Source organism: Lissotriton vulgaris, chromosome 3_1 (genome assembly GCF_964263255.1).
Source record: "Lissotriton vulgaris chromosome 3_1, aLisVul1.2, whole genome shotgun sequence".
Taxonomy (NCBI): Eukaryota; Metazoa; Chordata; class Amphibia; order Caudata; family Salamandridae; genus Lissotriton; species Lissotriton vulgaris.
This window is the reverse complement of record NC_141689.1, coordinates 1,377,927,764-1,377,955,410: the sequence shown is the minus strand read 5'-3', so window position 1 is coordinate 1,377,955,410 and position 27,647 is coordinate 1,377,927,764. Positions and strand designations below refer to the sequence as shown.

At 41.7% G+C, this 27,647-nt stretch overlaps 1 protein-coding gene across 1 annotated transcript in view; it reads right to left on the bottom strand.

Annotated features, from left to right (window-relative positions):
• XPA (XPA, DNA damage recognition and repair factor) overlaps positions 1 to 27,647 on the bottom strand; it is a 128,842-nt gene that overhangs the window by 69,315 nt on the left and 31,880 nt on the right. The window contains exon 4 of the mRNA XM_086963202.1: positions 1,141 to 1,306. Within this exon, the coding sequence (XP_086819328.1) occupies positions 1,141 to 1,306 (166 nt within the window). The remainder of the gene's footprint in view (positions 1 to 1,140; positions 1,307 to 27,647) is intronic.

Sequence of the window (27,647 nt, the reverse complement as noted above, 5' to 3'; positions counted from 1 at the left end):
CTTTTAAAAAGAAAGAAAAGAAAAAGGGGAGGAAAAAGGCAGGTGAAAAAAAAGGCAAACAAGAAAGAAGGCAAGAAATAGAAGAAGAAAGAAAGAAAAAAGAAACAAACAAAGACGCAAAGATCACAAGAAGGTAAGAAGGCAAGAGAAAGAAAGAACGAACGAGAAGGGAAAAAGAAATGAAACAAAGAAAGAGAAAGGATAAAAGGAAAGAAAGAGGGCAAGAAAGAAAGAAGTTCAAGAGAAAGAAAGACGGTCAAGAGAAAGAAGCGATACGAGTAGGAAATAGAAAAATAATGAGAGAAAAGAAAGCTAAAGAAAGAAGAAAAGAGAATAAATGAACAACAGAAAGAAAACGTTTTTTAAAAAGTATAACTTGATACAGAACGGTTTGAAATGGACACAGTCTGGTATGCTGTGAAATAGAAGTAGTCAGTCAAGCAAAACACTCCAGAAGGAATTTACAATAGCTTTGGCAGGAGATGGGACCTGATAAAGATGAAATGGGCATCAGAAGAGTCCCTCTACCACATCTGGCTCCAAACACAAAGACAACTCTAAAGTAGTATAAAGTAAAAACAACAAAAACACTGGTACTGAAGGAAATAGGCTGTGTGCAGATGTACTCCTCGTGAGAAAATAAAATACAGTTATTCAAAGTGAAGTTAACCAGTGGTTTAAGTAGGCTGATCAATTTCCCCATGCTGTATCCAGTGGTGGGTGGAAGCAAAATCTGAATGACAACAGACCAATGAATGAAAAGAGGCAGCTAAAAGCCCCTACATGTAAGTATAGTATACATATTTTAGTTTAAAAAAAGGTATTGGCTAATGAGAGACCTTATACAATGGATGCTCAGCTTAACTATTCACAGGAAAATCATGTGCATATACTGTTGGCTGTCCAAATGCTAAAAGCATTCAGAAATCCTGTTCTAAGGTGTCTTTCTATCATACTAATAAAAAGAATAGCATGAAAGAGATTCAAAATCAAATCTGTATATAGATTACTGGTTACCAGATTAATTCAACTTTGAACGGCTTGTGAAACCAAACAAGAATGAAACCTTGACATTTTTCAATTTTACTAAAAAAGGCCCATTCACAGTTTCATTTACATATTTTAAATCTTTCAACACACCTGTGCTTTTAAATAAAGCTTCATATCACCCCACTGGGAATTATGGGGGTTCTTTTTCAGAACAAACTTGAGCACGGGTTCCCGCCGGTCAAAATCGCAGTCTTTGAGCAAGTACTCTTGCTTTGCCTCCGTCTTCGTTATAAGTTTGTGAGCACCTTCTGGATCTCTGCAATAAATTGCACACAGTCAACATTAGCCATAGGCAACCACTGTGCACCAAGAGTGAGCAAGCTAATGTGAGTTGACCTTGTTGGATACCTTAATCACATTACTGATACTCTTGAAGATGCCCATCAAATAAAACATAAGGAAATTAGTGGTAAAAGTGTGTAGTGAAAGTGACGTAACAAAGGAAAGCAGAATGGCTATACACACCCTGAAAGAAACTAAATATTACAACAACTGTTTTTAAATTGCATGTGCCCTGCACCCTGGGCTGTCTGCACAGAGACTGTGTGTCCCGCTAACTGGCTAATAAGCTAATGTAATTTTGCTTTCCATTACTCCCAGAAGCATCCATTAATTTATAATTTAGACCACACAACAAACGTAAGAAAAGTCTGAGCCTTTGGGAGATTTTCTCTCTTTCTCATGAAACAGACAGGGAGAGGCAATAAGTATTGACTCTTAAAACGGCTCTGTTCTGCAAAGAATCAATCCAAAGTAAAAAAACAAGTTCCTTACCTGTACACTGTTGTTCTCCAGTATTGATATCTTTTATAGATTCATATGCTTGAATCTACCCTGTTGTCATGGTGGAAGTCCCATGGTAACAGTGTAATAATAATATTAAACCTTTAAACTCAATTCCCATTGAAATTCAATAGCCTTCAGCAACCTATTATCATAGTTTTAAAACATCCAAACTTCAGCCAATTAGAGCATAGACATAGTCTCCATCCCCTGCAGGTTCACCATACCTCAGATTTAATAGAAGAACAATAGAGGTAAGGAAGGTGAACCTGAAAGGGGAGGAGGTTGGGATGCGTGTGAATCTATCAATACTCGAGAAACACAGTGTACAGGTAAGTAACTTGTTTTTTCCCCAGTATTGTATCTTTTATAGATTCACATACTTGAATCAGAATAGCAGTTATAGAAATAGGGTAAACCCAAACAAAGTCACTGGGACCTGGGTATAACGCAATACAATAGGGAAGCTGGTCTCAGTGGAACAATTCTAAATAGCACATTTATCAAAAAATAAATAGAAACTTGATGCTTTTTGTTCGTAAGTCAAAGTTCACAGTTATTTAATCACACTGAACGCAGGTTCATATATCAATGGAAAAGATACAACGATGTACAAGAAAAGTGCCCCACAGAAAAGGGGAAGAAGGGGTAAAGGAATTGTGCATCAAGTGAGGATAGAAGGAGTGAAAAGGGAAGGATGGGGACATTAAATCCATCACACCATTATTTACAGTAAAAAAAGGCTTTTCTTAGCCTCACAGTTAAACAAATAATGAATACAAGGTCATTTGTTTGTAGTAGCACAGTCGAGCAAATCACTGTTGCCTAAAATGGCACACAAAGGAATGTATGCCGACTTGTCGACCCCCAAATCAAGTAGGCTGTGTAAATTCTTCCACCGGGGTCTTCCACAGGACGGAGTGTGGGGTACATGAGAATATTACCAAAGGAGGCTCTTAGTTTCTAGTATGTAGAGATATTTACAAGAGTGTAGCATAAATCAAAAACTTAAAATTACCATGTACCACCCACAAATAGATGGTGTGAAAATGGTAGGCGGCTCACTAGCTCCAAGGTCAGAGAACGAAAGGATGGCACCAGTAAGATAAGTTGAGGGCCATCAGGACAGGATCACGTATATCATAGGCGGATGTACAATCCCCTCAAAGAAGAGGTAATCAATCTGACTTACTGGATATAATTCTTGAAGGTTCCACACTGCTGAAAATCATTCCATAATGCAGGGAAATCAATCAAATATTGAAAACAATGAAAGGGCCCAGATAAATTCAGAAGTTCTGACAATAGCTGTGTTGAAAGATTGAGAGAAGAAGAGAAAGGGACCAACAGTCAGCCACCACTATCTTTAACAAGGCAATCCTAAAAATGTAACAAAGTCGAAACACAAAAAGTGAAGAAAGAAAAGCGTTTCTGTAGGCTAGAATACCTGTAACGGTTTGTAAATGCAGAGAAACCCTGACCAGGCAGGGAGATTTGCACTTGGCATCGTTCTGTTTGATGCGGTGGGGCAGCGAAAGTCCAGACGTGGAAGTGTTGATTCCCAGCCTCTCCACAGGTAAGTATGTCTGTAAAATACTTCTGGGGAACCATGTGATCGGCAGACGGCTGAATGGTCTATATGCAGGAGAGGGTGGATAATGAAATAAACTGCGTCTTCGTTCACCTACAAGGTTATTAGCCATAAAATTAAGAGATGCCAATAACCAGCTAACAATACCACCAACCACTTAGTCAGGCCTTTCTTCCGTGCTATTTTCAGTGTGTATTCTGTGACATCTTTCCTACAATGTTTATTCTTATTCTACCTGTGATTAATTACTAAGGGAGAAATACTTTGACAGCACCTTTTACTCACTTAACTGTTTTCGATAATGACCTTGTTGTGTATTGAGTGGCTGATAATTGTTCCACCTCTTGCAGACCGGTTTTGCGAGGAGTCTTTCTAGGAGGGCTAATACTGTTGTGGCCATAGGCAATGCAAGTAAAGGGCATAGCTTAAAATATCTAAGCTTAACATCTGTTTTTACAATGTTTGTTAGCTCTCCCTAACTTGACAGAGGAGGAACTGATGAGCATAGTGATTTGCCCCAAGATCACACAGTTTGTTCAAGAATGGCATTTGCGGTTAGGCGTAGTACCAAGTGCTCCTCATCCCTGCAAGCACGTCTGTTTCACATCTGCTTTCACTTTTCACCTGCATCAGCATGAATCCTGGAGGGAAGGCAGAGGGGAAAAAAATCAAAGCCTTGCGGGTCGTGATCAGTCGGAGATCTCTACCAGAAAATAAACACGAACATACATAAATCTAATTTGAAATAAGTTTTGAGGCCCCAGACTGGTGCTGCAGCAGGGTGGTCAGAGGGATGAATCCTTGGTGGCTGTCATAAGGCGTCAGGAAGGTGCCCCTGGGATGGCTAAGGACAGGTTTTGCAGCAGCAAGGACAGAGCTGGCTCTGCAACAACAGTATGTCAGTCCGAGCTCTGGCTCTCCAGGCAGCAGCAGTGTGGTGAGCTAGTGCACTATGGGCAGAGGTCTGAGGGGGCGTGCTGCCTCCTCCTCCAGCAGAAGGTTGGGCTCGCCTCTTCCATCCACAGCTGTGGCTGCCAATGTCCGACCCTGGGGGCTGCAGAGTTGTTTGGGCAGCTTCGTCTCTGCAGCCCCAGGCCCGCTGATGTGCGTGTTTCCAAACTCAGTGACTCGATCTATCTCTGCTAATTAGCCTGAAACTGCAGAGGGAGAACCAGGAGCGGGCATAGGGCTGGGATGAAGGTGCTCTGGGTGGCGCGTCGCCGGGTCCTAGCGCCCGTCCCCACCTGGTACTGCAGGCCAGAAGAGAGAGAACCCAGCTCACCTTCTGCACTCTGCGTCAAAGCGGGTCACCAGTCACCTCAGAAGAGGAGGGGATGTGAGCCGATGAGGATGGCTGACTCGGCAGCTGGAAATAAGCTCAGCAAAGCAACAGAATGCACGTGAAGGGGTAGGCAGACCATTAAAAAGTATGTTATCACGTATAAAACTTCGTAAGTTATATATTCACCGGAATGAATACGCCGGCAAAAAGGACAGCAATATGTAGAATGGTCTATTTTGATTTCCGCTCGAAGTTATCAGCAAAGAACGTGTACACTGTTAAATCACAGCAAACCAATATAAAACATACTCACTACCGATGCCGGACTGTTAAAAACTGAACTATGGGAAGGCGTGGACTCATCATGGGGGCACCTCGGCTGTGGACCCGGACCGGACACTGCTGCCGGGACGGTTGTGGACTGCGGGTGTATTGAGCGGGAGAGGAGGACATCGAATCTGGCTAAACGGAGCAACATAGGCGGGCCACGAGTGGGGCTCTATGTGGTGTGTGCGTAGCTCGTGTGTTCTGAGGGAGCGGACCGGACACCGGTACCGTACTTGGGGTGTGTGCGAACCCAGTATATCACTGCAGGAAGCAGTGTGAATCCAGCAGACCGGACCAATATAATTTGCATCAAACTCTTAATGGGGAGATGGGGGCGGTGCGAGGGAGTGAGAGCAGTGGAAACCAGCCAAGCAGGGGTACTGGAAGCGGGGTAAAGATGGTGTGTGAGGTGGCCAGGCCAATCACAGGTACGGATGACAGAGGTCACAGGACGCTTGATAAACAAGGAATTAGTGGGGGCGGGTAGGGGGGAGTCCGGGACTGCGTGGCGCCCGGGATGCGGGCCCATGTTAATGCACACTATTTTAAACTAAACACAATTACGCTGTGTGAGCTAGGATACTGAAGTTAGGCTGTGCTGCTTCCGGAATGAACGTAAGTTACGTCTGGCATGAAGAGCCAATAATGAGGCCGATAACACAAAAAAAGCACAAGGTAACAAATCGCAAGCCACGAGAAAGATAGCAAGCAATGGGCGGAGTTTCAACACCCATATGGATTACCAGATGCCTCAGAGAGACAGCGCTTGAGCTGCCTAGCCGAGACCTAAAAAGGACTGCCTTCAATGAAAGGTATTTTAAGTTACATTTGTGTACTGGCTCACAGGGAGACTGCAACAGGACAAGGTTTAGCTGCCAAAGTACTGGAGGAGGCCTTATCGTTGGGTTGGCCCTGAAGAGACCTTTCATAAATTCCTTCACCAGTCCGTTAGACAACAATGACAAGTGACCAGGACATTGTACCTGGATTTTGCTGCCAGGTGTACCCTAATGGACGAATGTGCAAGACCAGACATGACGAGATAAAATAGATAGGGTAAAATGTGTCCAAGAGGAGATGAGAGAGGATGACAAGAGTGCTTGACACTTGAGAATGCGCTGTTCTCTGGAAAAGAGGGGCGTCTCCCACATGCATTCAAGGAGTTATGTGTAATCCTTAATCTGCTTTTGATAAAGATTTTTCACAAAACATTTTCTCAAATCAGTTCTTTATTTTTCATTCATGTTTTAATGGAATCATGAAGTATCCACCACAATTTGTTATTATTACTTCATAATAACTATTGATGTTGACCAAACAATTGTTTATGCCCGATGCATTTCGGGCATGAATTATTCAAGGCTGTACACTAGAATGTAGAAAAAACAGGGTTTCAATACAAGACATGAGGGTAAATAACCTTTAGAACATTAATGTAGGTGATATTTCTCAGCTTGATAAGTGAACCTCCAGTGGTGTGAAAGTTAATAGTGCCGTCCTGTTAGAAGAGTTGTCACGTGATACGTCAATTAGGCAGGTTGGTGTGTCGAAATGGCGCCTAACATACAACTGAAACTAATACTGTGTAAATCAAAGAAAAACCATGCTGTTAGTGAGGTAACAGAATAGTGATATCGGGCGACACCCGTGGTGCATACACATTCGGAAATGTCTTAATAGGACTCACATGAACTTCGCTCAGTCTTGAGTTGGCCGGAGACCCGCTGTAAAATTAGCGCGGTAAACAAACTGTCACATGACTGGAAAAACTAGATTACAGGAGCAATACTTCTCCTGGCACAATGCACTTACCAGACTATCGAGGTGCTGGTGCATTAGACAATTTCAAACGAACGTGGACGCGAGGTGCGCCAGTGTGTGTAGTCAGTTTGCAGTCTTCCGGAAGTGTGTATTCATAGTAACAGCGTGATCCTAAAAATAAACCAAGGACTCTGATACACCCAGTACCGGCAGTGCAAACCTTCAAAGCACAGGGGGCTAACTGACCTGCTGAAACCGTAACATGTGTGGTGATTAAGATAATGAATCTGAAAAACGGTGTCAGGAAAGTGAATACATGCAGTGAATGTGAATGATGATGGGTGCGAAAATAAACACGTTCCTATTGATTGGCATATAAACTACACAGGGGCTTGAGGTAGAAAACAGACTTGCAGTTAGTTCTAGATGAAAATTCCAACAATGTTAAAGCAAATCCAACTAAATTAAATGCAAATCACTAGGGGGAAAAAGTCAAAGTATACAAACTACCTGTAGAAAACATAAGAGTAATTCCCATATTAAAAACGGCTGAGATTAACTGCATTCTTACATGCATGTAAAAATGTACAAGTGGAGTCATAGCACTGCTCTCGCATGAAAAGGCTAATAATACCGTGGATGAATCATACATAACCAACGTCAGTACTACATAAAGGAAAACGTGTAAACATGTGAGGTCTGAGATACAGTGAGTAACTGGTTACAAGTCTTGTGATCATGCATCTCATTACAAAAAACTGCTGAAATCATAATGTTCAATTAACCCCTTGGGGTTGACGGTATACATGAGGTTGATCCAATAAACTCCCCTTTGTAACAAGGTTTGTGTGTTTTTGCTTCCTTTTTGGATTGGTACCAGTTCCAGAATCAAGAAACGCAGTTGTGGTTCATGGTATTAAAATGAACGGCAACTGTAGATTTGAGGTTTCATGTACGAATATTGCTTTTGTGTTCGCTCAATCGAATTCGGATTTTTCGTTCGGACATGCCGACATAGGCCAATCCGCAAGGGCCTTTAAGCATATAGATGACATTTTGACTGTTGCAAGTGGCGTTTACTTTGAGTTTGATGGCGGTTCCTCTATTTGGGCGTTTTCAAAAATGAGATTATGCTGTTCCTCTGGGAAAGGTGCTGGTTAACATTTACCAAAGGGATTTCCCCCGCTACGGCTGTAGCGAAGTACGTCCTGAGCCCATCTGGCCGCATTCCAATCATTTTACTGGCAGTTTTTCTTCATATTGAGGTAAGATCCTTAATTTAAAACATCACATCCGATTGAGTCTAACTGTATTTTGAGTGCCTGAAGGCAGAAGATGAAATGTCCAGTGCCACATCAATAATCTCAGAAGGGTCTCTCTCACCCTCCAATAGAACGCCCTTCGCCGCCTCCTTGTCCTTGGGAAGATATTCCAACAAGGAAGAGATGTCGGACCACATTTGTCGGTCATATCTCCTGAGGATAGCCATGGCGTTGAACGCTCTGACAGAAGTGTCTGCCAATGCAGAGAACCTTTTGCCAATATTGTCCAAACTTCGTCCTTCCTTGTCCGGTGGAGCTGCACATGGCGAGGAAGGATTTTTAGATCTTCTTTGAGTGGCCATCATCCAGTATATGAGTGAGGTACGTTAGCACCGTGCTGTCCTTTGTCCTTATCGCTAGTTTCTCATGGTCCTTGCACCAGTAGGTGTATCTGACCCACCTAGCCATATAGCACTTGTGTGTTCCATCTTCTTTTCTCCCTGAGGATTTCTATTGTCCTGGGGGGAGTTTGGAGGTGGATGAATTCTAGGTATTCAGGAGCCAAACTGCTAGGATGAGTGTGGCTGGTTCCGGGTGACAGATCTTGTGAAGTCTTTATGGGTATGAGCTGCCCTCTGGATGTTGCTAGTAGATCTGAGTACCACATATGTCTGGCCCACAGGGGGGCGATGAGTATGAGGGACATACTTGACAGTTTGAAACTGTACAGTACTCTTGGGACCAGGGTAAATCTGTGGAAAGTCATATGCAAATATCCCTGACCAGTTTATCAATAGGGCATTTCCCTTGGACTTGTGGTGTGGGTATATGGATGCACCGTCTTGGCATTTTGCGTTTTCTGGGGTTGCAAATAAGTTTATGCTTGGTGTGCCCCATTTCTTGAAAACATCGTCATCTCTTGAAAACGTCATCCAGCACCTCATGTTCTGTCTCCCATTCGGGGAAAGTGTTTTCTTGTCTGCTTAGGTAGTCTGTTCTCCTGGGAGGTGTAGTGCCAACAGTCAATTTGTTGGGGTGTCAATTTCCATATTTCTTGTGCTAATTGGGAGAGTTTGAAACCACTTTGTTTCACCTTAATTGTTGAGGTAGAACATTGTTGTTGTGTTGTCCATCTGGCTCTGCACTTTGTATCCCCTTCCATGAGCCTGGTAGGCTTCAAATGCTAGGAAGACTGTATTGTACTGCAGCAGATTTATGTGTTTCACTGTGTCCACAGGACTCCAGAAACCTTGGACGTTTAGATTGTGCATGTGAGCTCTCCACCCGTTGTGGTATGCGCCCGCTGTTAAGATTACCATGGGAATTGGTACCTTCAGGGTCTCTCTATTGTTAAGTTGCTTGTGTTCCAGCATTTTTCTTCTTTTGAAACCTTTGCAGTGACAACTGCAAGATCCTCAGAGCTCCCTTTGGCTTGTGACCATGTGTTGCAGAGCCATAACTGTATGGATTGCATGTGTAGTCTTTCCTGGGGTATGAATGGGATGAGAAATGCCATCTTGCCTATTTGTTTAATAACTATCCTTACTATTAGAGACTGACCCTCCTTCTGGTAGAAGTGAGCTTGCTCTGTTATTGCCTTCGCCCTCATGGGTACTGGGTAGGCATGTGCTGTCTTTGAGTTCAGTGTCTGTCCTGGGAATAGTTTCTCCTGCTTTAGAAGCAGAGAGGATTTCTTGTGGTTTATAGTGAATCCCATGGAGTTGACCTTCTGTATGTCCTGTTGGTGCTTCTATGTCAAACTTGCTTTTAGTAGTCAGTCGTCTAGGTATGGGTAGATGTGCATGCCTCGTCTCCTCAGGCCTGCGGCTACTGCCGGCAGGTACTGTGTGAACACCCTTGGTGACGATTTTATGCTAAAGAGTAGCAAAATTGAACTGGTAGTGTAACTTGTCTAAGACGAATCTAAGATGCTGCTTGTGTTTTTGGTATGTGTAGGTAGGCATCCTTCAGGTCTATTATGGGCATACAGTCTCTCTTCATTAGGAGTGGGATTACTCCTTGCTGTTTTGTCATTTTAAGTGTTGTGCTCCTATGAATTTTTTTAAATATCTGAGAGCTAGGTTTGGTCTTGGTGTTTGGTCTTGCTATGGTACTAGGAAGTATGCAGAGTAGATGACTTTCTATGGCCAATGAAAAGCCCCAGTTTACAAAGGACGGTGACAGGAGCCAATTAAAAAGATGGGTGGAAAATAGGCAGACGGTTCGACCTAAAAATCGACCCCACACAAAAACATACATCTCACCGTTTAGTAATTGTAAAAATCTTAGTGCTGCTCTACAGTGGCAAATGTATATGTAATCAAAAACTGAATTAAAATGTTTTACTAAGAAGGATATAAAATACAACTTCTCAATATACATATGTTTTGAGGAGGTTTTTCCTAACTTCACAATTTCCTGAGAGAGGCACAGACTTTATAAGAATCTGTGTTGAAACTTCTATCTTCTACACAAACAAGCGTGGGGTTATCAAACAGAGAAGATTGCCAAGGTCCAACAAGAATTTATCAGGCATTCGCAAGCCAGGGTATTCTAAGGCTGTGTCGCATGACAAAGTCTTTAATAACCAGCTGATTCAGGCTAGCTTCAGAATTGAGTCAAATCGAAACCTACCAGATGATTGGGCCCAATTTGATGCGATCCTCAACATATGGAAGCCCTAGTTCATCTTGGAATATAAAATGGGATGACTAGGAAGATTCAAAAGGAATCAACTGCAAAAGGGATTCCCCTCGATCTGGATAGCTGTAAAGTTGGCAAACCCCAGCTGCAGTTAAATCCCTTCTTAATGGAAGACTCTGAATGCCTGATTGGGAGCAAAATTTCAGAAAAGAAAACTTAGCCTCTCCCTATGAGTGACCGGTTCATGCATGTGGGCATAGCAACACAAGTTCAAGGGCCAACCAGAATTATGCGGTCTGCAAAAGCCATACATACCGGTCTGGTTTCCTACAGAGACTTCAGCCGCTCAAAACAGCTGTAAATTTCAGGAAAAACTAGAGGGGAATGAGGACCTGAAATTACAGATTCACCCTGTAAATTCTTAATTTCCGAGTGCATCAGCAGTGCCCCACACAACATACCTCCACCTTTTCAGGCCTGGTCCTCTAGCACTGTTAATTCCAGGGGTGCAAACTTACAGGATGCCCGGGGTTCAGCTGCAGGTGCGGGGAACTCATAATGAGGACCCAACCCTTTACTTGAGCTGCTGTCAGTCCATATGCATGGTAATAGTAATCTCTAGAGATCGCTGTTGATTCTTACTCACTGTGTTGGTCACTCGGACTTTTCCTCTGCCTAATGAGAGTCCTAAATGTGTGGCGATGCCTAGAGTTAAGAATACTCATATAAAATATTTTAAAGTACTCTATCCTGATGGTTTTATCTCTCTCAGTTTTATTTATTCATGCATTTGGACAGCACAACTAATACCTGGCACTGAGGTGAGACAGCAAAGACAGGAACTGAAAGAGGAATTGTGGTACTTGCAATAATCAGGATTTAAGGTATTTTCTCAAGGAGTGCCAGATGGCCTGTGAAGTAAGGTATAAAGGCAGACCATTGCAGTTATCTGTTCACAGGTATGAAAAGGAACAACAGCCAACTTTAGCTTACTTAATATGAAGCACCATCACTAGGTGCAGTTCCAAAGAATGCGAAGAGAAGGAAAGAGGAATAAGGAAGTAAATGCTTAGAAATATAATCTGGGCCACAATTATGCAGAGCTCGACGACTGAGGCATAGAGCTTTCAAAAGCATCTGCTTAGGGACCAGGAGTCAATGCAGAGCCTTAAGATGACCCGAAATATAAATCTGGGTGGATAAGTTATGAATTGGGAACTGCTGAATTTTTAAACAGATGAAGACGATAGTATGAAATGGCCAGATAAAAGACAATACAGTAATGCAGGCGTGAAGTAATTGTTTCATGACAATTCTGTTTTTTCTGACCTGAGGTGAAATCCATGTAAAGCATTTTCAAAACGTGAAAGCATGTGGCAACGATTCTGATGGTTTGGAAAGTCATGGCGAGATTATGGTTGAGGATGACTTTAACATGTTCGCTGAAAGATGAGTGCCACCAGGGTCCATGGGCCACCAAGCACAACACCAGAATGAAGATGTTTTAGTAATCATTATCATCTCAGTCTGGTCTCTGTCCAGTCGTTAAGAAACATCCAAGAGGTAACCCCTACATGCTTGGAACTTCACCAGTGTCTTATAGAAATTGTGAGAAATGGAGATGCTATTTTAGTATTGTCCGATTATAACAGAATCTAAAACCAGACACTAATGGAGAAACATACAAAACTAAATATTGTAGAAGTGAGGCTGGATCCTGCAAGTAGCAATAACAGGGTCAGCTTTGAAAGGGGAAAGGCCATTTAAGAGTGAGAGAAGTCAAATGAGGAGAACCAACACAGTGCATTAAAACAAATGCCAGACTGGTGAGGAATCTACAGACAAAAAGAAAATGAGTGTGTCAGCTGCATAGAGGTCTAGGGGCTTGTTAGATTCAAGATAGTAGACGAGTTGTCAATTTACAAACTTCTCTGTAAATTTAGTAGGCAGTGATAAAACAGATACAGGTAAGTAATTCACTGGCCTAGTGATAAGCATTAGGTTTCTTCAGTGGAAGACCTACCTATGAATCTTTACTGGAGCTGCAAATTCAAGCTGACTCTAAAGACAGATTAACAAGATGCATGAGATATGGGACGATAAAGTCCGGACATAAAAGAAGGGTGTGGCGTGGGCATGGATCATCAAGTGAGCACTACCTTATGGCAGTAAGGGCTTTCAGGGTGTCTTCCAGAGTGGCCAAAGTAAGAGTATTCAGAAAAAGCTCCAAGAGGGGCTATCGAAGGAGTGTTTAGAAATCAAGAGTGGCAATGGGTGGTTGAGAAGGGATATAGAGTTGATTTTGTTGGTGAAGTGCAAAGAAAGAGCTGCACATAGCAAATATGTAGGGATGTGAGAGTTGTTGCATGTGGCTGGCTGCAGAATACTTTGGGCTAGGCGAAATATGGTCCAGGAAGATATTAAAGGACCTATCCAGGATGTTCAGAACATGAGCTCAGCTAGCAGCTTGAATGAGGTGTTTATAGTTCTGGGTGGCGGCTTTATAATTTCTTTTTATCTTCTAGCATAGCTGAGTATCCAGATTCTTTCTAAGTCTCTGCAGACTTGCCTCTTGTCCTATAGTGCCTGGGAGAACCATAAGGTAGATGAAGTAGTACATTGTGACATAAAATATTTACTAGGAGCTAGGATGTTGAAGGATGAATTCAAACCAATTATTAAAGCAAGATGCAGCATCCTTTGGGGAGAGGATGTGGCTTAACGGCTAGGGCGGTCGACCACAAATCTGGGGAACCGGGTTCGAGTCTCGCAAAGGGCGCCAACATCCTGTGATTCTAGGCAAATGACTTTATCTCCCCATGCCTAATAAAAATGAATGTGTAATAACGAAAGCTGGTTGTAGTGTTTCCCTTAGTGGGAAAGGAACCGCACAATAAAACAATCAGACGTCTTTTTCTGTCTCTGCATCAAAAATATTGCATTGTAAAATAATAAACACAATTATTTTCCATTTTTCGCTGGGGGTGTAAATTCTGCTCAAATGCACCTACTACATAGAGATACAATGTACTCAACAGAAACCTGTTGGGTAAACGCACATGAAGAGAGAAGGAGCAGCTCATGTACACCTTCCACTATTCCTATGTCCCACAAACAATTTCCAGTCTGAATGATTTGTTTCTGACCAAAAATAGAAATCTATTTCTTAATCAATTTGGCCACTTAATGAAGATTGTTCCAATTTTCAAGTTCTCACGAGATAAACTGAGTCCACTATACGAGGTTTCTTCAAATTAATTCCTTTTATTTCCTTGTTGCTGTTACATCCATCATAAATGGTTGCCAACACGTGTTTCGTCTCCACTGAGACTTTATCAAGGCTGTAACACAAGATTATAAAACACTTCTAGAAAAACAGTTCAGCCTGGTGCCTGATTAAATTCAAACAGTCTACACCACATTTTAAATATCCAAAGTCATATGTTTTATAGTATTTCTTAAACATTTCTAATCATTAATATAATCAAATCAAAAACTGAAGAAGTCAAGTTGTGACCAAAATCTATCATTTGTATGACACCAACTGGTATCTAAAGTCAACAACATTCCCCATGTTCTCATCATAGTTCCACATAGATTATCAAGCATGACTCTTGTTTGTATCTTAAAAGAAAGTAAAATGATCCAATAACCAGAGGACAGAGCTAGAAAATGTTATTATTCAAGATTAGGACTAGAGGTAGAGTCACCCAGTGTGTATAGAATGATCACCCGAAGTTCACATGAGGACCTCGAAAGAAACAACCAGCTCAACAAACACCTAAAACCCACCGATGGACAAGAAGCTCTTTTTCCTATTATTCATCAAGTTCCAGAGATTCTTTGTACTTTGGGTGGTGTGGGATCCACAACTGTATAAGCAAAAAGCATTAATTAGACACTAGTCCCATTTATAACCCCACAGGCTTGGCACACGAAACTTAGGTGAAATGTTCAATCAATTGAAGTTCATATATGGGAACAAGCTATCTCACCCGTTATTCTCCAGACTATTCTTCAAAGTCTTTCAGAACACCCGCAATTATTACCAACGATAAACAGTCCTACGATCAAGAGGTAAATACAAATAATCATAGAGCAAAAAGTGTAAAATTCAAGGTCCAGAATGGAAACCATCCCTACCATAGTCATATATGTTGTATAAAAAAATCTACTATATATCCATGCACCTACTCACATGTTACTGGGAACATCTTCCTAATAAAAGTGTATATGTAGTATACTTGTTCCTACACGGAGTCTCACCAACCGATGAGTGGTCCATGGTACTCTTCGAATGATGGTTCATTATGAAACGTATACAAATAAACACAATACCGCTTGCCTTTAAAAGCAACCCATACAGCGTATTTGATCTACGGCCAACTAAAGGTAAAATATGACCAACGCTATCGACCTTAAACGTGATACCAAATATATCCGTTCTCGCTTGTGTAAAAGAACAACATTCTTGTTAACATTCATCATCACACCTTTACCTTAAATTAGTGTTCGTCACTTCTGCTGAAAACAACCAATACGGAGTATGGTAGGGCACCCCACACTAGCTAAAAACAACGAAAGTTCTACGGACAAAGAACAAACAGAAAAGTACACATTTGTACCTGTTCCTTGTTACCATTGCCCCACAACCGTAATAAACAATTAACCGCCATCCACTTGAAGTATCAAACCTGCCATCTACCGTCTTACCTCCTAAATAAAAGGAGAGACATGTGTGCTCTCTCTGTTCGATAGTATGTACCCGATAGTGTAAATTGTATCACCGGTAAGGAACCTTGCTAAGATGCAACTACAAATGCAGCGGTGTGCGTCCTCCGCCGACTTCACATTCCTCTGGCTGCGACTGGAAAGTAGATGCCCCGGCTACTAGTCGGATATAAAGCAGATGACCTGCGTAAGCGTATTTTTGTCTCTTACTCACAGGACAAAAATAGAAAGAGGACTATCTTCCCATCACCCCAGCACCATATTGGAAGTCCATGATTGAATGCTCATTAGTGGGTAATCAATGTCACGCAAACTCTAGGTTAGAAAGCAGACACCATGATTATGTGCCCTTCTCCTGCGTCATTTCCGCATTTAAATTGTATTTATTAGGGTGAAATAACCAGTCAGTCTCAGTTCACATCAAATATTATGAACCTCTAGCCCACAATAACATATGTATGGAGAAATCCCTATGGTAATGAACAAGGATCTTTGCTTAAGGTCTCCTATAGGTCAAAATAGTATCATTAACTCTCTATCCTAATCCTAGTATTAGTATACTTCACTCTAGACATGTTACTATTACTTAACTGCACACTTTACCTTCAAAATCACTCTAGTCAACAGTTAGTACCCTCAGGTTCAGCACACACCTGTATGTTATACTTTCAACATATTATTGTTTATGCATTGATCAAATTACCTACAGACAACCTCTAGTACACAGTTGGTACATATTGTTTGCGATTCTTCCCAAACAGTCTTCACTGCATTTAAAATCTTATGAAGGATTTAAGACATGTTCATAGCATTTTATTCCACTGTATGCCATTGCACTTCCTTATGTGGCTCCCCATAATATCATTGACAGTTCATGCTCAACGTTATTTGGGTAGGAACAAAACAGGGTCTTGGCTCCTCAACAGTAAGGCTAAGCCTAATTAAACTTAAACAACAACACTAGTGCCAATACTGGATAGAGTTTTTACGGGGATTATAACCTCACAGAAGGCTGCTATGAATAAAACATGGCAGTCTCATACAACTTTTAATTCCTGATTTATTATCATAATTTTTCCTTTTTATCGTCAGAAAGCTTTATCATTTTTTCAAAGACATTTCTGTGCAAGTATAAATATACAAAATATACATTTATATACACAATAAATAATATATACACAATAAGTGCAAAAAACACAAATAAAGGACAACTTCTTATTATATTGACAACACACCCATAACAAACCTTTCTCACTACAGTCGCTCTTTTCCCATACACACTATATAACAAAACAACGAAAATAATTTTTGAATCATACCACTGAGGTATCGGTCAGTGACAACACAAATTGTTTGAAATACGAACTGTTAGCAAAATGAAATGAATTTCAGATTTGCAAAAATATTCTACAGAGTTAGACCCAATGTAATCAGTTTGAATCCAGTCTTTACAGTGTATTCATGTTGTTGACACTTGACCCTAAAGATCGACCCGTTTCGAACACCCTCATTAGCGGGGTTCTCCTCAGGATCAATATAATTTCTAAAAAAACAAAGAAACAATGGACAAAATTAGGCTCCATACTCTAACACCTTTGAACTCACTATCCAAAGTAGCCACCAGCCGGCTTAATGATAAAGCTTTGTGACGATAAAAAGAAAAAATGATGATAATAAATCAGGAATTAAAAGTTGTATGAGACTGCCATGTTTTATTCATAGCAGCCTTCTGTGAGGTTATAAACCCCGTAAAAACTCTATCCAGTATTGGCACTAGCAAAGTTATTTGGGAACATCATTATTGAATGACAAATAGTTACAGCCACACTGGTTTAATTCCTATTATCATATCCTATCAGTAATCCTGTTTACTGCTGTGATTGACTCCACATCGACCTAAGCTTGTCAGTCTTGTAAAAAGACATGTAGTTCCCTATCAGTGTTTAGTCCTAGGTCTACAGACCTGAGTCTGATCAGCCACCTGGTTTCCAATTTCCTCAGGGCTAAAGTTCGATTACCTCCCCTAGGACTCGCTTCTGCTATTGCAATGCCATGAAATCTGATATTCAATATTTCAGAGGTCCTGCGTGTAGTATTGTAGTGTGCCACTAGTGGGTAGTTTTTATTATTGTTGCGGATTGCCCTGATGTGTTCTTGCACACGTTCCTTGAGGGGTCGGATTTTACTGCCAATATATATCAAGCCACACTGGCATACAATGCAGTATAATTTCGTATTGCAGTTAATGAATTGACAGATTTGGTGTGTCTGTCCAGTATTGTAGCTAAAGCTTACTGTTTTGTCCATAGCAAACGGACAAATGTTGCACATAGTACACCTAAAAAAACAGCCAGTTTTTAGGGTAGCCAACTGTGTATCTGCCGGTCGTCACTGATTTTAACAATAGAGGGACTTAGTATGTTTCTCAAGGTTCTACCTCTGCTATAGGTGACTTGTGGTTTCTTACTTGTATATAAATGAAGACTATGGTCCAATCTGAAAAGGTACCAATGTATGTGTATTACCTTATAAATGTCCTGACTATGTGCATTCAATGGTGTAATAAGAGATCTTTTCTCTCTTTTTGTGTCTGTTATTTCTTATCTTCAGGAGGTCTGTAAGCTTCATTCCATTGATTCTCTTGTGTGCTGTAGCCCCTAATAAGAAAACGCTTCTTCATATCAGTCAATTCTTCTTGAAAGGTCACATCATTGCTACAATTTCGTCTTCATCTTGTCATCTCACCATATGGAATGACTCAACTGCATGGCTGGATGTGCACTGCTCGCATGCAATATTGCATTACATGCAGTAGGTTTGTGATAGAGTTTACATTACAACTTGTCATTCTGTACATAAAGAGTTGTATCCAAAAAATCTATTTGTTTTCGGTCACTGGTGTGTGTGAAAGTCAAATTGAATTAATTGTCATTCAAGTGCCTGATGAAATCCCCAAGGGTGTTGTTGTTTCCTCCCCATATCATGAAGAGGTCATCTATGAAGCGTACCCAATATATAATAGAGCCTGTCATAGTGTCTGGACATCCTTTCCATATATGTTGTTCCTCAAAGAAAACCATATATATATATATATATATATATATGTTTGCGAAGGACGGCGAAAATGTTGCCCCCATAGCCACACCGGATGATTGTCTGAACCACTTTCCATTGAAGAGAAAGTAATTGTTATTCAAGGTCAGTCGGTGAGATCTAAAACCATGTGTGTATTCTCGTATAAAGTGGCATCTCCTTTGGACAGGAAGTATGTCAAAGCTTCCATACCTTTCCCCTGGGAAATGCAGGTGTATAATGCAGACACATCTAATGTCACCAGGGTGAACTCTCCAACCACAATAGGTCCTCTAATTTGTTCAACAGATCTTTTGTGTCTTCTATGAACGAAAGTACATTTCGTACAATCGGTTTCAGATAGATATCTATGTACTCAGAAATTCTTTCAGTTGGGGACCCTATCCCTGAAATGATTGGTCTACCAGGAGGTGTGGTCAGATTTTTATGTATCTTTGGCAAGATGTATATGCATGCCGCCTGTGGTGTCATATTTAACATGTATTTAAACTCCATATCTGAGAGTAAACCCTAATGGAGATAAACACGAAGTGTTTTCTCAGTGAGTGAAGTAAGCTCTTTCGATGGATTGGTGGGTATGGTAATATATGTGTCAGTATTCGTTAGTTGTTTTTCAATCTCTTCATTATAAGAATCCAAATCCACCAGGACAATATTTCCCCCTTTGTCTGCCTCTTTTATTGCTAGATTCGAATATCCAGTGAGTTTTAAAAGGGCTGCTCTTTCACCTTTGTTCAAATTGTCTTTAAAACTTTTTTGTTTACTGTGAAGTTTGTCTTCTAGTTTGTATAGGTCCTGGGTGATTGCTTTGTAAAAGTTATCAATCATGTTATCTGATGGTTTATGGGTACAAATTTAGATTTGGTCCTAAGACCACTGTCAATATTTAAGTCCATGTCTATCTCTAAATCTTCTAAAATGTCCCCCATGCTTGGCGCTGGTCTCATACTTTCATCAAGTGATAATAATAACTGAAAATCTTGTATGTCTTTAATCGTCTCGTCACTTGTACTAGCTGTAAATATCGGTATTTGCATCAAAGTATTTTTTAAATTTTAGTTTCCGACAATATTTGAAGAGGTCTATATAAAATTGTACAAAGTTTGGTTTGGACATTTGACAAGGGACAGAAACTAAGACCTTTTTGTAATAATGACATCTCAGCACACATTAATTCATGTTAAGACAATTTCACAATATATACATTGTCTGTAGCATTAGCGGAGACCTGTAAACCCTTCCCCAGCATTGAAGAGTTAACCCCTCCTCCAACATTCATACAAATGATAGATTTTGGTCACAACTTGACTTCTTCAGTTTTTGATTGATTATATTGATGATTAGAAATGTTTAAGAAATACTATAAAACATATGACTTTTGGATATTTAAAATGTGGTGTAGACTGTTTGAATTTAATCAGGCACCAAACTGAACTGTTTTTATATAAGTGTTTTATAATCTTGTGTTACAGCATTGATAAAGTCTCAGTGGAAACTAAACACTTGTTGGCAACCATTTATGATGGATGTAACAGCAACAAGGAAACAAGCATTTGCAATGCAATAGGTCTTGCATTAGGAAAGTTTGAGCTATTGGTATTGTAAATGACAAATATTTTATTTATGTGTTGGTCTTGAAAATAGCAAAATTAATAGCTTTGTCATTTACAATGCCAATAGTTGTAAGTTTCGCAAATGTGACACCTATAGCATTTGTAAGGCCCAGGGCCGTCTGTTAACTCCTGCCTTTCAAGATCTAGTGCAAGCCCTGAGAAAATAATACGAAAATCTTGAACGCATTCTGTGCACCATTAACATCAAGGAGATATAATGTGATGCATTAAATGCAAGGAAATTAACTGTACTTTTGATAAAATGGGGGCCAGGCACGCATAACCACCTGTTACTTAGAAACTTATCCATTGACATGATACAATACCAGATATTGGGCAGCTCGTCCCCCCCTCCTGAAACAAGATGGCCATGAGAAGAGTATCATAACAAAGTACCATCCAAATGAGCATATTAGATCTTGAGCAAAACATTTCCTTTCATTGAAGCAGGCTGCGGGAAGATTTTGAAATTAAATCATATTGGGTACATATCAAGCCCAAAGAGCACTATGTGCCATTGTAATAAAACTGAATGAGTCCGGCTTGATCTGGACACATGGGAACAAACAGTGATCAGGAACCGCCCCTCAAACCATCAGACGCTTCCACACTACATTACCCTGTGTCCAAATATCACTATTAACACACTAAAAACATAAGTCTTCCTCGAGGCCCACAAAAGTAGCTCCAGGCAGATAAAACGCACACAACCAACATTAACGCACACAACAGACAGGAGCGACAAGGACAGAACTCAGCAAGACCCACTGCCATCTAAACGCATCATGTATAAGACAGAGGCACAAGCCACCTGGACTCAACCCAAATGGCCAATGTTGAGCCAGCCTAATGTTTCTCCGATCCCCAAACATGATGAACCTGTAGTTTCTGGTGTTTTTTTCATGGCAAGACTCGGCCTCCATACCAGCTGCTTCCCCAGCGGGAAGTTCCTCTGGGCTTGTAAATTTGCTTTATCAGTTTTCTGGCAGTTTAGATAAATACAACGTAACCGTTTGCACCCCGATCATTAACATGAAAAGGTGGCACAACGATACAAGACTTTTTCCCTAAAGGGCAACACACCTTCTCTGCAAAGAAGTCGCGCATCAAATTTAGTTTGGGGGCTTCGGAGGGGTAGAAATACATTGCAATTAGCATCGTCGAACTTTTCTTTTAAAGGTTTTTGCGCAAGTTAGGGAGAGCTGCAACTTAACCATTTTGAACCCCCACCCCCCATCACCAGCTCGAATGATTAACAGGCAGAACGATGTAAAACATTTATCTAAAATACAACATCTTCGACTTCAAAAGACCACCTCACATTAGTCCCCGACAACGCCGCCCCCCCACCACCCCACAAAAAAAATACCCTGCCAAATGCAGCATGCTGGTACTTGTAGGCACATAGTTATAAGGTGCAATGAAAAACAGCATTTTCCACATGTCATGTAAAGCAGCGCCACATCTGTTGGCTGCTCCTATATCTTTAAGGACATAACGCCAACACAACAGTTTCTCACATAGCGAACATTACCAAGGAACTAAACACGTGACATACATACATATATATATATATATATATATATATATATATATATATATATATATATAAAAGCAGCAGTTCGGCTTAAGGCTCAGACGATGCATAGTTCCACCAACGCTCCTAATGCCTCACTACATTCGCTTAATAGTCTTTGTTTGAAATTGTTTTATTCCATTTGTTTTGTCTTGTCCTGTCTAGTTAGTCCTGATTTCATACTTGTATACTGAATTGCCAACGAATTAACTTCATTCAGGCTAATTGAGTTACCTGACACAATAGCTATAAATTATCAACTCAGGTTCTTTAACAAACTCCTTTGGAGGCAACTTTACCCATTCTCACTACATTCGCACCACCACCCCAACTCCAATTTTCCTACTTACCTCTCACAGACACATTGAAGGAGACGTTGGTCGCAGGCGGCGGAAGCACAAACTGCAGTCCGCGGGGGCTGCAGGTCAACGAGGAAGACTGTTCCTCGAGCACCACTTCCCGCGCCTCTACCTCAGCACCAGAAACCGGTCTGAAACTGCATAACACCAGCAACAACACCGCGCATGCAATAAGCTGTAGTCAGCTGTAGGGCGGGGGCTGCCCACGCATGCGCGGGATTTCTAACTTTTATTCTGAAGAGCCCCGGTTAGAAATGCCGCGCATGCGCGTGCAGCCCCCGCCCTACCAGGTCCGGCAGCTGAAGTCCAGTCGTGAAGAACATCGGAAAGGGGCGAACATGCCTAAGAGTAGAGGAGCCCGGTGAGTGGGGGTGTGGGTGGGGGTGTACACGCGTGTGTCTGTTCGAGTGTGTCTGTGCGTGCGTGCGTATGTCTGTGTGCGCGTGTGTCTGTTTAAGGGGGTTGCGTGTGTGTATGCAGTGTGTGTGTGTGTGCCTGTGTATGGCTGCGTATGTGCGCATGCGTGAGTGTGGCTGTAGGAGGCACGAGAGGGGCACGGCGCCGTGCGCACACACGAGGTGAAATCTCCGGCAGGAGAAGCGCGTGTCAGTCTGCTGTCCACATCCCCCCCAGAGTGATAACATAAGTTGTCGACCTAGACAGCAAAAGCTTCGCTTTTGCTTTCGTCTAGGCTCGACCTAATAAAAGGAATTCATTTGAAGAAACCGCGTATAGTGGACTCTGTTCATCTCGTGAGAACTTGAAAATTGGAACGATCCTAATTAAGTGGCCAAATTGATTAAGAAATAGATTTCTTTTTTGGGTCAGAAACAAATCACTCAGACTGAAATTTTTTTGTGGGACATAGGAATAGTGGAGGGTGTGCATGAGTTGCTCCTTCTCTCTTCAAAAATGAATGTGTGCTCATGTAATGCAACTGGTGCTTGTGTAAAGCGCTCCGATACTAGATACCGTCGGGTCAAGTTTGCGCTATATAAAACTACGTAAATAAATAAAAAATAAATCCATGATATTCTCACTGATGGTCCAGAGTGAGTTTGTTAAAGCTCACTGCAGTTTATGAGAGGTGACCCTAGACTTGGGCTAGAGCATGGTTGAGATTGCTTTGTGATAACTGGTCAAATAAAATTATCATTGCAGTATGATAAGACAAGGTAAGGGAAATAGAATCCTGCACGAGGTTAGATAGAACAACGGAGAACAGAGTCAAAAGATAGCACACTGTGTATATAGGGTCAGAGACCAGATGACAGACCCAGGGTCTCCATATCTTTAAGAAGAGCACATGTGTCAGGGTCTGTGGGATTGTCAAGATGGACACAGAGGTCTCCAATAATAGAGAAATTGGGACACTGGCAGATTTTAGAACGTGGGGCACATGATTGTGAGGTAGCTTGGAACTAAAATCTAACACGGTCCAGGTCCAGAAGGACAGCAGACGAGGGCGCTGTAGAAAGATAACGTATGGATTGAAAAACATGCATTCCAACCAAGGGGGAGAAATGAACAGAAAAATGAAGCAGCACAGCAATAACTGGTGGGTGATAGCAATACCCTTGTCAGGTCTGTTAGGATGAACTATATGCTGCGTTGAGTAGCGACCCAGAACAGCAGAAAAGATATCAGGATTATACTCTGGTCGCAACCTGGGTAAAAAGAACCCGCATGATGGGTTTGTGGGTGGAGATAAAGTCCCACACATTTATTTAGTGCTTGGGTAAAGAGCACATGTTGACATGAACAATTAACTTTTCTTTGGTGGGGCTTGTCTTGAGATGAAGGTTAATGCGTAGGTGAGGGAGAAAAGATAGCTTCAACATGATAGCAGCTGAATCCACCAAACAAGGAGTGAGTGGGATGGCGGGGCAGGTAGCTGGTTTACCTGGATTTAAGCCGTGGAGCAAAGCAGGGGGATAAAAATGAGCGGATGATTTTCCAATAGAGCAGGACCAGGGTACTAGTGCAAGGTGCTATTTGGGCGAGGGCGGGCTTGCCTTTGGCGTGGTTGGTCAGCAGTGCTGAATTCCAAGCCCTCCATGCATCCAATAGAAAACAGTAGGGGAAAAAGCCAAATTGGAGCTTGGTGGAATAAAGAAGTCAGGCTTCTATGTCATGGAGCATGTGGAGCAAAGCGCCAATATGCAGAGGAGCCATCCAAAGCCAACAGGTAAATCGCCCAAGAACAATTTGATAAAGCCGTACGCAGTGGTTTATTACTTGTGAAAGACACTCGGACAGGCATGCATACACTGCAAACAAATAATTACACACAACGGCCAGCCCCATTCCCATACCTCCGGGTCTAGCCAGCGCTATATAAAACCTTTCAAATAAAATAAAATAAAATAAATACACAAATATCTGTTGTGCTTATTCAGAATAAACAAGGCAGCCAACACTAGAAGTTGGCAAGGAGTAGAGTAGAAGTGGGGCAGGTGTGAGAGGTTCGGTTTAGTTATACAAAAATTAAACTTAGCTGAGGAAACCAGGATGGGATAATCAAAAGCGAGGTGTATTCATTAGAAAGACTGATAGGGGTTACTGTCTCTTGCTATGAAGGAGGAATTCCATATAGATATTTGAAATAGCATGGTTATCAGTGTGTTCTCAATTGGTTCTAGACATGTTTCAGCCACAGGAAGAGTAGTAGACCTTCTTGGAGCTGTATTTTCATGTTCCTTTCCACGTGGATAATACCGCCTGTGCTAAAGCTAGTCCGCTTTTGGATACAATGAATGGCCTTAACCTGACACAGCAGGTTAGTGGCCCCACACATATGGCTGGCCACACCTTGGATTTATTGTTCACTAACTATCCTAATTTTGAAACCTCCTCCCCTCTTCACTTGGACAGATCATTTCCTTATTCCTTTCAGTGTGCCCCCCCCTGTGCACTGTTATTCCAGTTAAAGCCAGGGCCTCTGGTAGGAAGTGGTGTAAAATCACCTGTGCCTCAATGGCCCCTGCTCTTGCCCATGGTCCGAGGCAGTCAGGAGGGGATTTAGACTCTGACGTCTCAAAGTTGAATGGCTGGCTCTCCTCTGCCTTAGACGCCGTTGCCCCTCTCCGACCAATAAATTCTTTTAGATCCAAACCCTTGGCCCCTTGGTTCTCTTCTGCCCTGCGCTCTGAGAAGAGCCTCGGCAAAAAACTTGAGAGATCCTGGAGGCTCTCTTATGGTCCTGAGGCAAAAGCTATTTATAGAGCTGCCATTAAGAATTTCCACAAAAATGTAAACAGTCCGTAATGAAATAATTTTTTATTGGAAAATTCCGCCCAGCCAACAATTCTTCCAAAACACTTTTTAACATAGTGAAAGAATTTTCTAAACCAGCCGTACTCCGATTGCCCCCAGCCAAGTACTTTGTGATGGTCTCTCTAATTTCTTTCATGACAAAATATTAGATATTTTCTCGCAGTTTAAGAGTTCTGGGGATTCCCCTGCTCCAGTCTTAAGGGCAACCAAGGAGGAGGTTTTTAGCTCCTTTAAGGCTGTCCCCGTGGAGACTTTTGCTCAACTAATGCTGACATATGAATCAGGCTCCCCTCTTGATACCTGTCCGGCTCAAGTGCTCAACACTCTTGCTCCTCTCGTCTTGCCCCCACTGAACCTGATATGGAACACTTCCTTACAAACGAGATATTACCCCGTATACTTCTGGAAGTCTCAGAGACCATTTGCAAATCCGTGGACGCAGGCGAGGCAGCAATGCTAGTGCTGCTTGACCTATCCAAGGCATTCGAAACGGTCTCCCACAATATATTGATCGGGAGACTGTATGATATCGGAATTCAGGGCACCCCTCTGGCCTGGAATAGATCTTTTTTAAATGACCGGACGCAACAGATTTTCCTCCAACCATTTGTTTCGGAGAGGAAACCGCTTAGTTGTGGGGCACCACAGGACTCTGCCCTGAGCCTGCTGTTTTTTAATGTTTATGTCTCACCTTTGGCGGCAGTTGCAGAATCTTGTGTGGTCAGCGTGATCTCCTATGCGGATGACACAAATTGTGTTCTCATTTCGAGATTACTCTGATGCCAGCTTTCTGAACTTCCGCCGCTGTCTGTGACATCGCAGCCTGGATGTCACGCAATACCCTCAAGCTTAACTCAGAAAAAACTGAGGTGCTGTTTTTCAACCATAACCCCCCCTTCATCCATACTTTGGTGGCCTCCTGTACTGAATCTCCCTCCTCTTCCGTTTGCTTCGGCCAGGAATCTGGGATTCATATTTGATAAAGAGCTATACTGCAAGACTCAAATAAAAAAAGGTCACTTTGGCTTGTTTTGGCAAACTCCGCATGATCCGGAAAATTCTCCCATTTCTCCCCGTGGATGCCTGACGTACTGTCATACAGGCCCTCATTACTTCTCATCTGGATTGTGAAAACAGCCTGTATGCTGGAGCCCCAGCATATCAGATTAAACAACTACAGATAGTGCAGAATGCTGCTGCAAGCTTGATTTATAATATCCCATATCGCCACTCAATCTCACTGCACCTAAAAAAAATTACACTGGTTGCCCACGAGTAGCCGCATTTGCTTTAAATCCTTAGTATTGTTATACAGAGCTTTGCGGGGTCTGGGGCCGGCTTACCTTAAAGCTAGACTCAAACATGCTCAGGCTTCCCGCTCCCTTAGATCCAACCATCTTCTTCTTATACGTACGCCCCGGTTCAGCCGCGCAAGAATAGGGGGAAGAGCGTTCATAACAGCCCAAGTTAGGAACAACTTGCCACTATCTGTCGTTTTGACAGAAACGGAATGCATTTTTCAAAGCACTTTAAAAACCTGGCTGTTCACCTTCCTTTAGTTGCTGAGTGTCTTGTATGAATCTATGCTGCTTGCAGCGCCGGGACACCCCCGTTGGGGGTAGCTGTGCGCTTTATAAGATTCTAAATAAATAAAGTGAAGGTTTGCTATGATTCTTAGACTGTGTAAATTAGAGAAGGTATTTGGCCACATTTTAAATTTGATGGACCAATTCACAAGTGCAGCAAAGGTCTTGACCAATTTGAAAGGTAATGAATCCTGGTGTAGATAATGTTTTAAGATTGATAACATTTTTGTATGACAAGGTAGGTTTATTCTGGGAATAAGGATCAATGTGAAGTCTCTTATGGGAGAGGAAGACAGGTGTTCAGGGCTAGACTCTTACCCATAATCCAGATCAAGGTCTTCCACTGTCCGAAGCAAATGATACCATGATGTCACCATACACTAGAATATGTATGTGGAAGTCAAGTGCCCTTGAAAGCTGGTATTTTCTCAGGAGGAAAAAGATAAGGTGTAAAAAGACATCTTCTGGATGAAGTTTAATGCTAGTTGCTCTCTCTATACCCTGCTTGTTCCTTCCCATTGAACATTCGATTTTTCAGAATGAATTATAAGATTTCTATATCTTGCATATTGCAAATCTAAATGCTCTGACCGAGCACTAGGATATTGACATTGTAAAGGGCAAATTGCATAACATCAGTACATGCATAATTTATCTCTTTACCAATACCACATGCATCATTATCTTTTGTGAGCATTAAGTCTGATAGGTCTT